Source organism: Triticum aestivum, chromosome 7B, assembly GCF_018294505.1.
Source record: "Triticum aestivum cultivar Chinese Spring chromosome 7B, IWGSC CS RefSeq v2.1, whole genome shotgun sequence".
NCBI classification, from domain to species: Eukaryota; Viridiplantae; Streptophyta; class Magnoliopsida; order Poales; family Poaceae; genus Triticum; species Triticum aestivum.
In genome coordinates, this window is record NC_057813.1 from 1,043,198 (window position 1) to 1,058,735 (window position 15,538).

Genomic DNA, 15,538 nt, shown 5'->3' on the forward strand with positions numbered 1-15,538 from the left:
CGTGATGCGGAGGGTTGCGGCGGCGTGTTCCGGTTTCCTAGCGGGTGCATCATGTGGTTTTGTGGCTGAGCAAAATTTGGTCTTTGAAGAGCTAAAGCTATGGAAGAACCAGTTCACCAGCAGGTTGGATTCTCTTGTTGAATAAACTCTCATTTTCCCCTAAAAAGGAGGTATCAACACTATGGGAATTTAAAGATAAAAAAACAGAGAATATATCCATAAATCGATTCAGCTGATCCACAGATATTCATGCAAGTCATTCCGTATATACACCAGAACTGCAAAGGCACAGCTTTTCAGATCAATATGTCCAATCCACAAGTATATACTAGAATCAATGTGTAGATTGTAATACAACGCAAATGACAGATTATACAAACAAACTGCTTACAAACAACTCCGTCGTAATATACAACAATGTGTAGATTATGTACTAGAAATCAACAGACCAAAAAATTTTAATCAATACAAATCGAATTATTGGCCTCATCAATCAGTCAACAAAACCAAATAAATACTCCCCAAAGCACAAGGACCTTATTGCGGCAAGCTTCTTCTCCGTGGGTGGTCCGCGGTCGCTGACTTGGGGTTCAAAGTTGAAGCATTGGTTTTAGGTTGAGCAAGCTTTTTCAATCGCTCAATCAAGGATTCGGTTGTGCCGCCACTTTTCTCCTTTTTCATCTCAGCCAAGGATGAGGTTGACTTGCTCACTGCGCTTGCTTTAGCTGTGGTTTTCTGGGGATTCGATGCGCCGCTTCTTGCAGCAATCCTCTTTTCCCTCTCTTGCTTAAGCCTTTCCAGCCGTTTCATCTGCTCCGCTTCCTGAAAATATTTATTTACAACAACAAAAACTCATCAGCGGTTTGAGCAAATGCTTCCTGCTGAAAACTGCAATTCTGCTGATGCATACAAATGACATTCTCCACCACATTTTTTGCCCTATTATTTGCTTCTAGGTACTGGTCTTCTACTCTAGTGACACATATGAAAAATATGGCATTCAATACATGTGAGAATGGTGGGGGTATTAATTTAATTTTGCCACACCAGAAGGACATAGATAATACTAGAGCACTCTGTTGTATATAGATTCAATTTGGTCACTTAAAAATATGCGATGAGGACGATAAAAAAGAGTAAACTAATCATGTGGGGCAGAAGAAAAGAATAAACTGTTTAATATATAAAATGTATAAAAGTAAAACATCAATACCAGCTCCTTCTTTTCCTTTTGAAGGCTCGCTTTGTACGCCCGTAGGTTTTGCGCACGTTTCTGTGCATCAGTTAGTGGTCCTTTGGGCGCTGACAATCTCCTTGCTGAGGCATCCTTCCTTCTTTTATCCACGCCCTCCTGTGAACCTCTAAGCTTCTTATCTTTCCCCGGCATCTTTTCTTCACCCTCAACACAAACGGATAAATCCTCTGCATTTGCATCTTCAACGCTGACGTCATGCTGAATCTGCATGTGGCTGTCATAGTCCATTGATGGGTCATATCCAAATGAAACATCTTCAAATCCACGCTCTGGAATCAACTCATCTGGCTCATAGAAAAGTTCAGCTCCAGCCTTAGCATCTGATGTTTTCTGAACACTTGAGCCAAGCTCGGCATCTATGTCAATGGCAGTACGGCCGGCTGCTCCAAGATTATCCTGTGAGTTGGAGGTAACAGGTATCATGAAGGACTCATCGCCCATACTGTGCACATTCTTCTTTTCCTCTAGAGGAGTGGGTCTCTTGTAATGCGCCTCGGCAAGGGGGTCCAAGGAGCTCCTCCTGTCCATTGAGTTGTCCTGTCCATAAACCATGAAGTCATCATTTGCCCCTCTTCTGTATCCTCCACCTCCAGCTTCTATCTCCTTCATGCCACCATCCACAAAGCTCCGACCTTCCGCAGACATCATAAGTTCATCACCAGACATCATCTGCCTGGCCCTAATTCTCCCGTTGGCTGAACTGAAAGACATCGCATGCCGCTCATTGACATCGGCAGAACCTCGCTCTGATAAAAGAATAGGATCATCAATACTTCTTGTGGTCTCTTTCCTCCTAGGTGGTTGTGGTGCCTCTCTTTCACTGGCGAACATGTCCGCGTCATTATGATCTCTTGTCTTCTCTTCATCTCTGAGCAAGAAATTCTGGAACGCATTCCAGTTTCCTTGATCTCCATCTTGCTGCCCATTAGACATTCCATCCTTGGTGTACTCATCTTCAGACTCAACAGTGGTTTTCTTATCCCCTTTTTTCTTCGAGCTTGAGCGCTTATGATGATTCCTCTTGCTGGATTTTCTGTGTGAATCGTCACTATCCTCTGATGCCACATCAGAGCCTGATTGCGACTCACTCTCTGATGACACATGCTTCTTCCTTGATGTTACATTTACATTGCGTATCACGATTACATTAGAATTTCTTCTTGCCCGAGCGATTGCCCTTTTTACTCGACTTGCGGCCATGAGAACTCTCCCTCTCTGAACCACTTTGGTCATCACTCTCATCATCGGAGTTGTCGAAGTCCTTGCTATCTGCTGAGTGCCTCCTTGATGGTCTCCTTTCTGAATGGTTGTACCTGGGGTCATCCGTTGGGGGATAGGGAGGAGGGTAATATGGGTTCGCCCCAGGGTAGAAACAAAGAAGAGAATCAATAACCAGTTGTACTGATCAGGCATGCTCCTTTCAGACAAAGAAGGCTCTGACTTTCAGTTCCTCTCCTCGGGCAGAAGAACCATCACGTTCAGTTCCTTTCTGAATCACAACGGTAACAAGTTGAAGTAGAACAACATTAGTCAGTCAACTACTGGAGAGCTCCTTGAGAATCCCAGCGAGAAATTGATCTGAAAGAAACCGCTTCCTTGAGCTCTGCCTCATTTTTGCAAGGTTCAGCATGCCCGGAACAGCGGTATAAGCCTGCACGCATAATTAACCAATAACAGTCATGTGGGTGCCAGCTGGATGTTATGGAAATTGACTACTTCAAGAGATATTTTTCAAGCTAAGTAAGTAGTATAGATAGAGAAGAAAACCAATAATAAGTTGTTGGATGCAAGTTCAATTTCTAAAAGTTGACAAGATTAGCTACAACTAAGACTGCGTCTTATAAGAAAGCAACTATATATGTTTCTCCCCTTGAACTGTACAGAAAGAAAGAAAAGTGCTAATGCAACACTTTTGAAATAGAAAGAAGGCTCTGTACGTCGCGGTCCGCACTCAAATTCGGCGGTACCTCCGGGACATCGCCCAAGGTGATTTTCCCTAGTGCTCCTCCCTCCTTCCCCGGCTCCAGCGACTCACGGTAGCCGCGGCCGTGGTTGCCGAGCCGGCCAGTTCGACCAGCACCTGTGTAGATCATCCAATTTCAAATGTTAAATGTTTAATTGTGGTGGTGCAGATCATCCAATTTCAAACAATTGATGCATTCAGTACTCCTCCGGTGTTATCAAATTTGGAAACTATTTAGAAATACAATTATCCAGTATATAAGTGATTTTATTGCTGCAGCTAGTTTCCAGACTTTGTTTCTCACCTTCTTGTAAATCATTCTATCATATGAAAAATGAAGTTTTAAGTTGTCAAATAAAAAAACTACACAGGTGAAGACTGAATTTCAGTGTAACCCCAGAAAAACTCAGTGAACCTACCTAGTTTCAGAGCTATCACAGTACAAATCCAAAAAAAAAACCCAGCAAACTGTGTGCTTGATTAATCAATTAACCACAGGATGACAGATAGGGTTAATGGTCCTAACTGAATTCAGAGAAGCAATGTAGTGAAAAACTGAGTGTGAGTAGAATGTACTCCAAGTAGACAAACTGAATATTCCTAACTGAATAATTTCTTATAAATGTTGTTTTTAGCCTGCAGGAGTGTTAGCAGTATAAAAACAGTTGTCTGTTTTAGCATTCTCAACATAAATTATGTTCATACTGTTTATAGTCTGAATCTTCAGTTAAACTTCAGAATTTATACTGCTAACTAAATTTGTCACCAACTGAATTACTGTGCCATGGCAGCCATTTCTTGTTTAGCTACCATGGCAGATTTTGCAGAAATGGTGCTAAGTGCAAAGTTCTGTGTGTGATGTACTAAAAATACAGAGCATGAACATTGCTGTGTGTATGTGTGTGTGATGAACATGAACATGAACATGTGTTGGATTGGTACTAAGGGCCCCTTTTTATAAACACTGAAAAGCATAAAGAGTAGAAACATGTGAAGGAGCAGGATCAGGGTACTTTATCTTAGTTTGCAATGGTTGGATCAAGACCAAGGGTAGCAGGAGCAGGGGCAAAGGTATTATGTCAAAATTCAGTGATCTTTATACTCCAAATAGTCAGAATGGATTCACAAATGACACATGTCAGAGTTATCTTGGAGTACTGTTATCTAGTCTGATTTGAGTTGTTGATGTGTAAAAGTAGGGCGTTCACTGTGTACTGAAAGATGAAGAAGCTCAACTGTAGAGCAGTGCGTTCACTGAACTGGTGTTGATTACCTAGATTGTTCAGTGGGACCAAGAAAGCTGCCGACTTGGCCTCGGTTATCTCGTGCAGCTCCACGAACTTGGCCTTCAGCTCCGCCTTGCGCAGGCCTCTCGAATACACATACACGGATTTATCTCGGACTAAAGGAGCTACTATGTAGGGAGTACCACCTAACGGGATACAACATAAGGCTCAAGCAATTCAGATATAGTACGTCCGGACAGAAGTGCGCTGTATGTATATACGGAAAATGAATCATCATCAGAGATGGAAGAGTACACTAGTGGTGGTTTGATTGAATTTTCACAAAGACATGGAAGAGCTTATGGCCTGACAGTAGATCAAAACTGAAGATCACAGCCTCGTACAAATGAACAAACAGAGCTACGTATTTCTCTGTTGCTGCATTTGCATGAAGTTTTTTGTCTTGAGAGGTGGCCTTTTGCTTGGCAAAGCTTAACAACACAAACTGTGGGGGGGCTGTAATAACAAACGATGTAAAACCTGTTAAGTTTCATTCTTAATATTTGGGAAAACTGTGGGAGTACAAGCCATTTCAGCATGGAAAAATTCTCAAACATTTGTTGAGACCTGCTGGTAATTTCAACAAATGTTTGAGAATTTTCAATAATTTAGGAGTTACAAAAAATAATTGGATATTAAGACCATATTCCTATTTTTAACAAGAATTGTGATTTTTTTAAATATCAGGATTTTTTTAAAAATGATAGGGAGTTTCAAATATGTTTGTGCTTTAAAAACTGTTCACTATTTTTTTTAAATCACGTTTTATTTTTTCACAATTGAAAAAACGTCCGTGTTTTTAATATAAAATAAATTTAAATGACTGCAAAAAACACGAACTACAGTGCTTCAAGTCACCACAGTACCGCTGAGTTGATACAGTGTCACCGATTTGCTAGTGTACGCACAGGAAAAAAACGAGAAGCACCTGAGTGTCGCTTTATAGACCCGCGCGTGCGATGCGTCATATAAGAGTTGCCGTCTTTTCTTTGGGTTCAGGTCGACTATTGCCCTGCAACTGCAATGAATAAAGCACAACTCCCAGGAAAAACAAAGCCCAATTCACGTATATTTTTACCCTAAAAAAATCACGTATATTTTTGAAATATACGTGAACATTTTGTAAAATTACATGAACATTTAAAGAGAGAGAAATGTAAACACTATTTTTCCAGATTAAATGAACATTTAGTAAAATACGAGAACGCTTGTTTAAAACTCACATCGACAAAATTTTGCATTATTTATTCCAACCAGGTTATGTAATATTTTAACAGTTTTTCCAAAATGCATATACAGTTAGAACATTTTGAAATGTATGTTTAGAAGAAAAAAATACAAAATTAGCATAGTTAATTAGTATAGCAAAACTGGAGCTGTAAATATAGATTAGCACACGCCGGAGAGGTGGAAAGTCCAATTCGCATCGCATCTCAAACAACAGAGGCGTGGCATGCCATTATCAATCCACAATGCATTATTTAACCAAAAATAACGACTTGTATCTAGGATTGGACTCCTCTGGAGTTCCACAATGAGCAGAGCAGTGTACTCCTCTGTTTTTTCTTTTTTTTTTTTGCTGCATTTGCAGTTTTTCCTCTTTTGGCTTTGGTTGTGCATGCACGTCCACTCAACTGATTACTTGCATGTATCTAGCGAACGACCTCATCCACGACTCCAGGTCTCAGATTCAGATTCACATGTGAAGCTGCCAAATCGTAGACATTAAGCCTAGCATTGCGCTAACAACAGTTACACCGAATAGCATTGGCATCATCCATCAGTTAGTCCGTGGCCACGGAACAAAATCATGATCGGAACACTGAAAAAAAAAACACAATTCTTCCGTACCTAAAAAAAACAACCACGTCGCACCTTGCCACCCTTTGGATAACTAGTCCCTTCTTGGAATGCTCTGCTCTGCTCTGTTGGCTGCTGCTGCTGCTGCATCCACAAATTAAAGCCCACTTCTCTTCTTTAAAGGAAGGAAGGAAGGAAGGAAGGACATCCCACTGCGACTGTGAGCCATTTTTTAGGTCGATATTCTGCAAGACAATTATATCAGCTGGTGCTTGAGGAATGTGGACTTTACCCTTAGAAAGCAACAACATTCTGGCGACAAACATACAGATTCGAGCAGTTCAGCATATCAAGACAGACAATTGCTTGAACACTCAATCATTAATTTTGAGGGAAACCCCAAAAGTGAGAACAAAGTGTCAAGTAGGTACTCACCTTTCAGCATATCAACACAGACAATTGCCCTGTTCACTTCTGTTTGTTTGTTGTTTGTTTGTACTGGGACTGCAGGATCCAATAAGTACAATAAATGAACTTGGATCAGAATCTGAACAGAGAACAAGGTAGCTTAAACACCCAATCAGTCATTACCTTACATGGAGTCAAGGATCAATGCCAGCCAATCAAACCTAAACCTGTATGCATGCATGCAATCTCCCTGCAAGATTGTACGTAGCTGCCTGGGTTCAATAGTTTCACTACTCTGCCCCAGCATAGGTTGCTAATCCTCACTGCTTCGGTCCTAGAGGAATAATTCAGTATCAGGCCATATTTCAAGAATCAAACAAATTGGAAAGCATTCTCTTCTCTCTTGTAGAATTCAATTTCATTTCACGATAATATACTAGGTTACATCCATACCATTCTGCACCACCAAGACAAGACAGGACAGAGCTGCTTTTTTACAAAGCAGCAGCATCGTCCTGCCAAAGGAAAGGATTCAAGAAAGAGGAAATAAAGGCACTTGATTCATTCATTCATTCATGGTAAGAAAAGAAAGAAAATAGTTATTCGTTTTGAGTAACAGCAGGCAGTTAAATACCTCTTCCTCGCTGCTACTGATGCCAACAGTTAAATTGGCCTCTTCTGTTCAGTCCTGCTGCTTCATGCGAAAAAGGAGCACAAGCCTGATAATAATTCCATGATTCAAGTCTCGATCACTTCTTGCAGCTACGAATCAAGTCTTCTTCTTGAAATGAGTGAGTGAGTGAGTGATGTCTAGCACGCCCTTTTTTATTTCATAGGGAACAGAAGCCTGACAAAGAAAATGCACTCATGTATATTATGAAAAGTTACATCAACGGTGTATCAATCGCAAGTCTACTAGCAGAAAAGGGTACAAAAAGAAGTGGATGAAAAGAAGCATGCGTTGGGCTGTGAATGTAGTCATAAATTAAGCACATATTATAATCTAGAGAAAGCAAGCAGGAGAAAGATAAATAAGCAAGCCAAAGTGGTTGCTTTGCACTATGCAATGAATGCAGTCATAAATTAAAGGATCAGAAATTTGGTTCTGGAGGTACTAACTGTAGAAGTGTATGCTCTAGCCAATGCAACCAAAGGACCGATTTGATGGAAGAGACTAGGCAACACATTATATGTCAACACTAACCGGCAGATTGAGTTGAGTTGCAGAGAAATATCGATCATGTAGCAGAATGAAGAGTTAACAACTAGCGTTGCATGCAGAATGAAGAGTTGGTTGCATCTGCCGATTAATGTGTGCATAAAAGATTGATTGCAACAGTGGTGGAGTGGAGTGGGACCTGCTAGTCTGTAAGATTTGACAAGTTAAGATGAAGCAGAGATATGGTGAATAAACCTTGCTTCAGAAATAGAAAAACAAGAAAAATAGGGAGGCGACAAGTATCACCTTGGGTGTAGTTATCCTTTGACGGATAAATTTGGGTTGGTTCTTTTTATTTTCTCAATTTGCTCCTCTATCTCAGCGCTGTGACAATCCATCCTTAGTTTTCTCAGTGAAACCGGGAGGCCCTCCTTGGGCATCGATCGGATATTTGGACACCCACGGACACATAACTCCTTGAGAGAAGAAAGGCGATGTAACCCTTGAGGAAGGGACTGCAGACCCTTGCAATCGGAAAATGTTAGATTTTGGAGGGAGGTGAGGAGCTGCAGCGCTTTCTCTTGCTCCTCCGTGAAGCTTTCCGTCCTCTCATCACCAAACTGGAATTCAAGTGTGTGGAGGGCCGGGGCGAGGAGGTTGCAAATAGGAGCAACAAGCAATCCACACATGTCATCCACACCGAGTTTCTCCAATCTAGAGATGTAACCCGCAGGCAATAATTTGGCCCTCTGAGAGGCCACCTCTGAGAGCAGATCTGCTGCTGAGGTGTTACAGTGATACACTTGCAGCTCTATGAGGTTGACTGCGATGAGAGGATTGAATCCGGCCACTGTTAAATTACTGCAGCCATGTATCCTTAGACGCGTGAGAGACGTGAGGTTTGAGAGCAGAGCCATTGACTTGATGCTTGGCTCTTGGTAAACATAAAGTTCCCTCAGGGAAGCAGGGAAAGGGCAAATGGTCTCTGATTCTCCCTTTCCCATGGGCCACCGACAGAAAAATCGACCACAATTGAATATTGTTAATGATTGGAGCAATGACTTGTCCTCCTGAATTCCTCCTCCATTCTCCACGGGCACAAGAACTAGGCCCTTACAGTGTTTGAAGGCAAGTTCCTGCAGTGAGCTGGATGATGGCAACTGCATTACACGTTCCTCATAGTCACATAATCGAAAGTCAACTGAAAGGTAACCGTCTACCTCCAACACAGAAAGAGTTGGGAAACAGTTTAACACTTTTGATGATGATGATTTGTTGGTAAGATGAGATACATCTAATATGAGACTCTTAACTGAATGCAAGACAATACTTCCATCCAGCTCTTCAGGGAAGAAACCGTCGCATCTTCTGACGGTTACTTTTGTTAGGGGTTTAAGCTTTTTGATGTCTGTAAATGATATGCGTGATGCATCTGCAATAGCCATATCTTCTACTTCATCCAGATTGTGGGAGGCCAAAGCACCGCCATAACCTCTAACAACCAATTTCTTTCCATCATAAGACAACAACGATTCTAACATATCTCCTTGAACATCCAAATTTGTCAGTGTGGAGGTGTGAGGCATGGAGGGCAGAGACATCTTGGGGCACCTGGAAACATAAAGTTTGCGCAAATTGGTGCAAGATGCCTCTGAGAAGGGCATCACACGGAGATTGGGACAACCGATGCATTTGATTTCTTCAAGACTTGGAAAGGAATGGCAATTATGTTCCACATCCCATTCAGCAAGATCTGGCATCTCACAAAACCCAGCCGTCTTCAAGCGCATAAAACATTTGCCTGGAGCGCCTCCACAACGAGGCCCAAACTGATCCATTCCACAGACTTTCTTCAAATAGAGTCCCTTCAGATTTGGTAGCTTCCCAAAAGGTGGGAGTATCCTCCAAGATACGCCTTCTAGAGCGAGAGTCTCTAAACTTGTTAACCAGATGCCAAAACACAACCAACTAGGACCAACGGTACCACCATGATTTACAATTGCAAGTACTCTAAGATTAGAGTGTGGTTGAAGAGCATCAAGAATATCATCATCTGCAGTTGGTCCATCAAGGTCTCTGTCCCAAAGTAATTCCAGCTCCTTCAGATTCCTTTTCAATATCAGTTTGGCTGCAGTAGCTTCCTCCTTGGTTGCCACGTGTTCAAGACCACGTATAATCAGTCCTCCTTCAAGCTCTGGCAATGCCCCAAGTTCTGTCAGTTCAAATCCCATGCTCCTTTTCCTGACATGGAATTCTTTTAGCTCCTGCAGATGCTTCATCTTTCCGACATTGCGAATGTTGGAGTGGAATTCATTTCTACCATGGAAATCATGTAAATTCTCAAGGTGGCAAAAGTCTTCAGGCAAATCAGAACGACCACGCCAATAATCTAGGTCCAAGAATTTCAAGTGATAAAATCTTGATAGTGTACTAGGTAAACTTTCACCGTAGTAAGCTGACCTAATTTTGAGGTACTGGAGGTGTATAAGTTTTGAAAACCTATATGGAAAAGATTGTGCAGACTTCACCACTATAAATAGGACACGCAGACTATTTATTTCCTTGAAGCTGTCTTTCAAAATCTTGGCGATTCCTTCATCTCCATATTCTCTAAAAAACATCAAAGTCCGAAGATTTGCAATGTCTATCTTCTCCCTTAGTTTACACATTTCTTGCTCAAAATTTGCATCATATATGTCTTCTATGTTGATAGATAAGTGCCGAACAGATTGTGGAATGGCATCAGCTCTGAAATCTAAGCCACTTATATTGAGGCATTCTTGTGCAGAAACACTCTGAGATAGCTCATGCATTAAATCATGCATTACATAGCAATCAAATTCCTTCATGAGAAAACCATTGTCCACTAATTCTTCCAAGTAATTCCTATCGGCTCGGTGATTAGAGTCTATGATGCCAATTGCAACCCAGAACTGATTAATTTCTGAAGAAGTAAACTCATGATCTTCAGGGAAAAGACCACAATAGGAAAAGCATTTCTTCAGATCAAAAGGGAGGTAATCGTAGCTAATTTTTAAAGATGGCATGATATCATCATTATTTTGCTGCTTTAGCCACTGATGCTTTCCAAGAACTCCATTCCAATGTTTCTGAGAAAGTTCCTTGTGTAATAGCCTACCAACTGTTTTGGCTGCTAGCGGGGAACCCTTTAGCTTGTTTGCTATTTTTCGTGCAATACCAGCTAACTCATATTCGTAATGCTCAGGGTTGTGATCACCAAATATACATGCTTCAAAGAATGTGAAGAAGTCACTAGGCTCCAAACCTGCGAGTTGTAGTGAATCAACTGTTTCCATCATTCGTGCTAGCTTTGGGAATCGAGTTGTGACAAGTAGCATGCTTCCTTTGGTTTCCCCCTTTGTGAACGGAGCTAACAGGGTTCTCCACTGATCCACACCGTCACATTTCCATATATCATCCAAGACAATTAGAAACCTCTTGGACTTGAGACGTTCTGATATGGATTTCTGAAGCTGGTTTAAATTGGTTGTTTCATTTGTAACACCGCTGCTTCCTCCTTCAGTTGCAAGTATGCAGACGAGTATCTCCCTGGTGAGCTTAAGAACATCAAAATCAGTGGATACGCATACCCAGACCTGGACATCAAAGTGATTTTTAGTCCTTGCATCATTATACAGGTGCTGGGTGAAAGTTGTCTTTCCAATACCCCCTGGACCAACTATAGGAAGAACAGAAACAGTCTGTGTGGCACCAGTATCAGTGATACGATTGACAGTTTCCTCAAAAATGCATGTCCTGCCATACAATTTATCTTGTATAATCATGGAAGCAGTCTGAGGCCGATGTACGACGACTGCTGTGCTGTTGCTTGGGATACTGCCGATGCCGAGCAAATTGGAGACCGAATCACAGTGGGACTCCATGCCCTGTAACAGGGACTTGATTTTGCTGGACATGGACACTATGTCGAAATGCAGCATATCACCATCAGCACTAGCAGAGTTGGTGACGCGGAGTGGTGCACCGGCAACAGCAGCATCATCATCACTACCATCTTGGGTGGTGGCGTAGCTGGTGCCGTGGAGTCTGTCATGGATCTGGAAGTAGCGGACCTCATCCAGCAAGTCCTCTGCCTGGTCGGCGTCCCTGCTCAGCTTCTCCAGCAAGCCCTGCAGGCCAGGGTTGTGGCTCCCCCGGGCGCTGTGCAGCAGGCCTTGCGCTTGCAGTAGCTTGTCCCTGATCTGCTCCGAGTTGTGGCCGAGCTGGAGGACAGGCCGTCGCTGACCGACCTTGCGCTGCATCATGTTTGCAGGTTGACTGCGTGAAAAGTTCTCTGGGCGATCCAGTTGTCCTCGCGCGCTGTCTTCATAGCTGCCAGAATTGATGGCCTTGCATGTTGAACAATGAAGCAGTAGGATTAAAGAACAAATTCATTTCAGTATGTCAGGATTACTTCATGAAGCTCACCTTGCGCGTGGGGGAGGCTGCCTTAACGGGCTCATATACAAGCGTCAAATCCACCTCATCAATCACTTTACCGGCCACTTCATGGAATATATCTTTAGTGATATCTTCGACTGTAAGACCCTCATTCACTTCTGTGCTCCGCACGATGAGCTTGTCAGCATTCTGTGCAACTTGCGGTGATGTCACTGATATCTGAACAAGACACTCACTACATCCTGGTGTCACAATACCTTCGTCTGGCTGTATGGTGTAATGCTTGCTTGGTCTTTCAATGCTGAAGGCAAAACAAGCATTTGTCTTATTGGTTAGCTTAACTGACCATGACATCTCCTCATCAAACTTAAGCTCGAGTGGCTCAATACCAAGCATGTCATCGTCAATATAAGTGCTTCCCTGCGAGAAAAGAGAGATGTGTTATTGGAAAGTACACTTTTTTTCCTTTCAGAAATGATATATTTATGATTTAGGCTACTATGATAGTTGTCAAACACAAATTTGGGATTATTCTAACCTAGCAGGGTTAAGATGAACTAACCTATGTTTTTTCTTTTTGCATGGCATATGTACTTGAATCTGGAACCAAATTAACACAACCTTAGATTTGACTGTTTCACACTTCATTAGCTGTTTGATCTCAGTAACACCTATCTCTTTCGACTTCAAATGATGCATCCATTTCCACAGTTTTGATTACAAAGCATCTTAAACTAGCTATAGCTTACCTGGCCAGTGTGCCCATCCGTACTTTCAGATCCACTCAGAATGCTGATTATATCACCTATAGAAGGTCTAGCTTCCGGTTCTTGTTGCCTGCACCGTTCCGCTATTTCAATGCATCTGGTTACTTGCTGGTATTGTAGTAATGTTGGTGGCTTCTTCCACCTGTGTCTCCACCTTCGAACTACCTACATTTAACAAATGTTAATTATTTATGATAATCCCAGAATCTTACAGTACCATTTTCTAGTTCAAGGCCAGACGTTAGATCCATAGTGTGTGTTCGCCTCAGCACCGTGAACAAATCCATTCAGCCACTATGAAGAAAATGTTGTTCAAAGTAGATATATGCCATTCAGTACTATACTAGGCATATTAAAGAACGAACAAAAGATGGATGCAAAACATTAATTGTTGCTGTTCTAAAAAGTGAGAGATATCACCCTTGCATTATTTTTGTGAGGGACGCTCCTACGCCCCGTTACCAATTCTGTGATTATGACACCCAAACTGTATATGTCACACTTGAATGAAGTTTTGCCGTCTTCATTGTATTCTGGAGCGACATATCCTCTGCAACAAAATACAATAGTGTGATGCATTACCACACAAAGTAAATTTGGGGCTGTAATGATAGAAAACCTTAGATAATGGTTCCTCATAGCTTACGGTGTTCCAAAACGTTGACCTGTAGTATGCGACATTTCATTTGATCTCGACAACCCAAAATCAGTAATTTTTGGAACCATATGATCATCAAGTAATATATTTGGCGGTTTAAGATCCATATGAACAATATTTTTTTCCTCGTGAAGGTAAAACAGACCCTTGCAAATTCCAGAGATTATGTCATAACGTGGTTCCCATTCCAGCCCCCTTAATTCATCTGTAGAATAATAAAGACACAAAAAAGTATGAAGTTATGTTGAACTTCATTCGGAGCAATATTAATGACGGAACGACATTTTAGATGCAAGTCTGTCACTAAGGTTGATCCAGGCAGTAAGGTAAAGAAGTAGAGTAAGAAAGAAGAGCTGCATGAATTGCAACAAGATCTTACCAGTAATATGCTTATCAAGACTTCCATTGCTGATGTACTCAAAACAGAGCAATCTTTCTCTTACGTTGACAAGGCTAATTTCTCCACCCTCTTTTCTCGGTATATGATGTGTATTAGAACAGAAGCCAAGAAACCGGACTACATTTGGATGGTTGATGTTGATGAGGCTATTAAACTCACGGCGAAATGACACATCATCAATTGTGATTTGGTTGACTTCAATCCTCTTAACAGCAACAATAGTCCCATTTTGGAGTTCACCCTGTTGGTCAGCAAACAATACCAAAACAAGAGGTGAGTTTCCTGCTGTAATTTTATCAATAGATGCAACTTGTTGATATTAAAGGATACCTTTAAGAACAAAACAAGATGTTTATGTATGTTGTTGTTGTGAATGGTGAAGTGTACCTTGTAAACCACTCCAAATCCACCATGACCAATTTCTCTGTCTGGAGAGAAATGATTGGTGATGCTTTGTAAGAGCGGTAATGGCAGATCCTTGGGTTCCTCGTCTCCGTTGAGTATATGCTCCAGCACAGTTTCGTCGCCCATTGCCATTGGTAGCAGGGAAACTAGACTAGACTAGACGGTGTTATTCAGAACTAGAGCATGAAAACAAATTAGTTTGCTTGAGACAGACAAACAGACGGACAGGCTTGCAGAAATTGCTAGTGTAGCAGGGAAATGCGTACCTGCTAGAGACAGTAAAGAAGATGCCTGCACGTTTGGAGCATAGCAGAGAGCAAACCAAATCTCTATGTCCCAGATCTGGATGTAAGGCGCTCTATATGCCTTGCAGAAATCTCTATGTGACTGTTGTAAGGCGCTCTACTAGATCCAAGCAAGATGTAATTAATCTCCAATGCAAACAGGGGAACAGAAGAGAAGAGAGGGGAGGGGGAATGGCAGGCATACCTTTGCAGAAGCCCTTCCTAATTGTAGGTAGCACGCCAGACCAGAGCACCATTAAATCAAATCCCCATTGCAGAAGCACAATTAGGGCCTCGTGCTGAGCAGCTCAGCAAGGATGGAAGAGGCGGCGTGAGGCGGTAGCTGCTTCCCTTTCGCCCCAACCTGCCCTGCTCGGCGTCGGCGACGGCGACAGCGGCGAGGTGGAGAAGGAAGGAAGGGAGCTACTGCAGCTTCAGGTGGGGAAAGTGAAAGAGTGTGGGGAAAAGCTGCCGTGGGCCAAAAAAAAGAAGCAAAATGTGGTTTCTGGTGTATTTTCTTTCTTTTTTTTAGGGTGTCTGTGTAATCTTATGGGAGGTTGCCGGTTGTGGTTTCTGATGTTTTTTTAGGATAAGAGCATCTCCCGTCGCGCCCTTCACAGGGCGGCTTTTCCGCGCCGGTGGCGAAAAAAAACCCCAGTCGTGCCCTTAAGATGCCAAAAATCGCCAGCTCGGCCTGTTTTTGGGCCCGGCGATCCTAGGCCGAACCCAGC

At 42.2% G+C, this 15,538-nt stretch overlaps 1 protein-coding gene across 21 annotated transcripts; it reads right to left on the reverse strand.

Annotated features, from left to right (window-relative positions):
• Positions 1-352: 352 nt before the first annotated feature.
• On the reverse strand, positions 353-15,300 carry LOC123162640 (putative disease resistance protein At3g14460). Of its 21 annotated transcripts, none has more exons than XM_044580410.1 (20): positions 15,013-15,300; positions 14,790-14,925; positions 14,506-14,699; positions 14,098-14,359; positions 13,707-13,923; positions 13,481-13,610; positions 13,043-13,225; positions 12,321-12,713; positions 8,178-12,241; positions 7,917-8,078; positions 7,347-7,559; positions 7,166-7,227; positions 6,896-7,046; positions 6,740-6,808; positions 6,356-6,549; positions 5,433-5,516; positions 4,492-4,960; positions 3,223-3,335; positions 1,214-2,906; positions 353-822 (listed from the first exon to the last, which is right to left on the reverse strand). In XM_044580410.1, exons 3-9 carry the CDS (start codon positions 14,653-14,655, stop codon positions 8,189-8,191), a joined length of 5,388 nt encoding a protein of 1,795 aa, XP_044436345.1. In that variant the 5' UTR covers positions 14,656-14,699; positions 14,790-14,925; positions 15,013-15,300; the 3' UTR covers positions 353-822; positions 1,214-2,906; positions 3,223-3,335; positions 4,492-4,960; positions 5,433-5,516; positions 6,356-6,549; positions 6,740-6,808; positions 6,896-7,046; positions 7,166-7,227; positions 7,347-7,559; positions 7,917-8,078; positions 8,178-8,188. The 21 variants fall into 21 exon arrangements, with proteins under 21 accessions (XP_044436345.1, XP_044436347.1, XP_044436342.1 ...); XM_044580412.1 differs by having other exon boundaries at positions 3,207-3,335; XM_044580407.1 differs by having other exon boundaries at positions 3,193-3,335.
• Between the last annotated feature and the right edge of the window lie 238 nt (positions 15,301-15,538).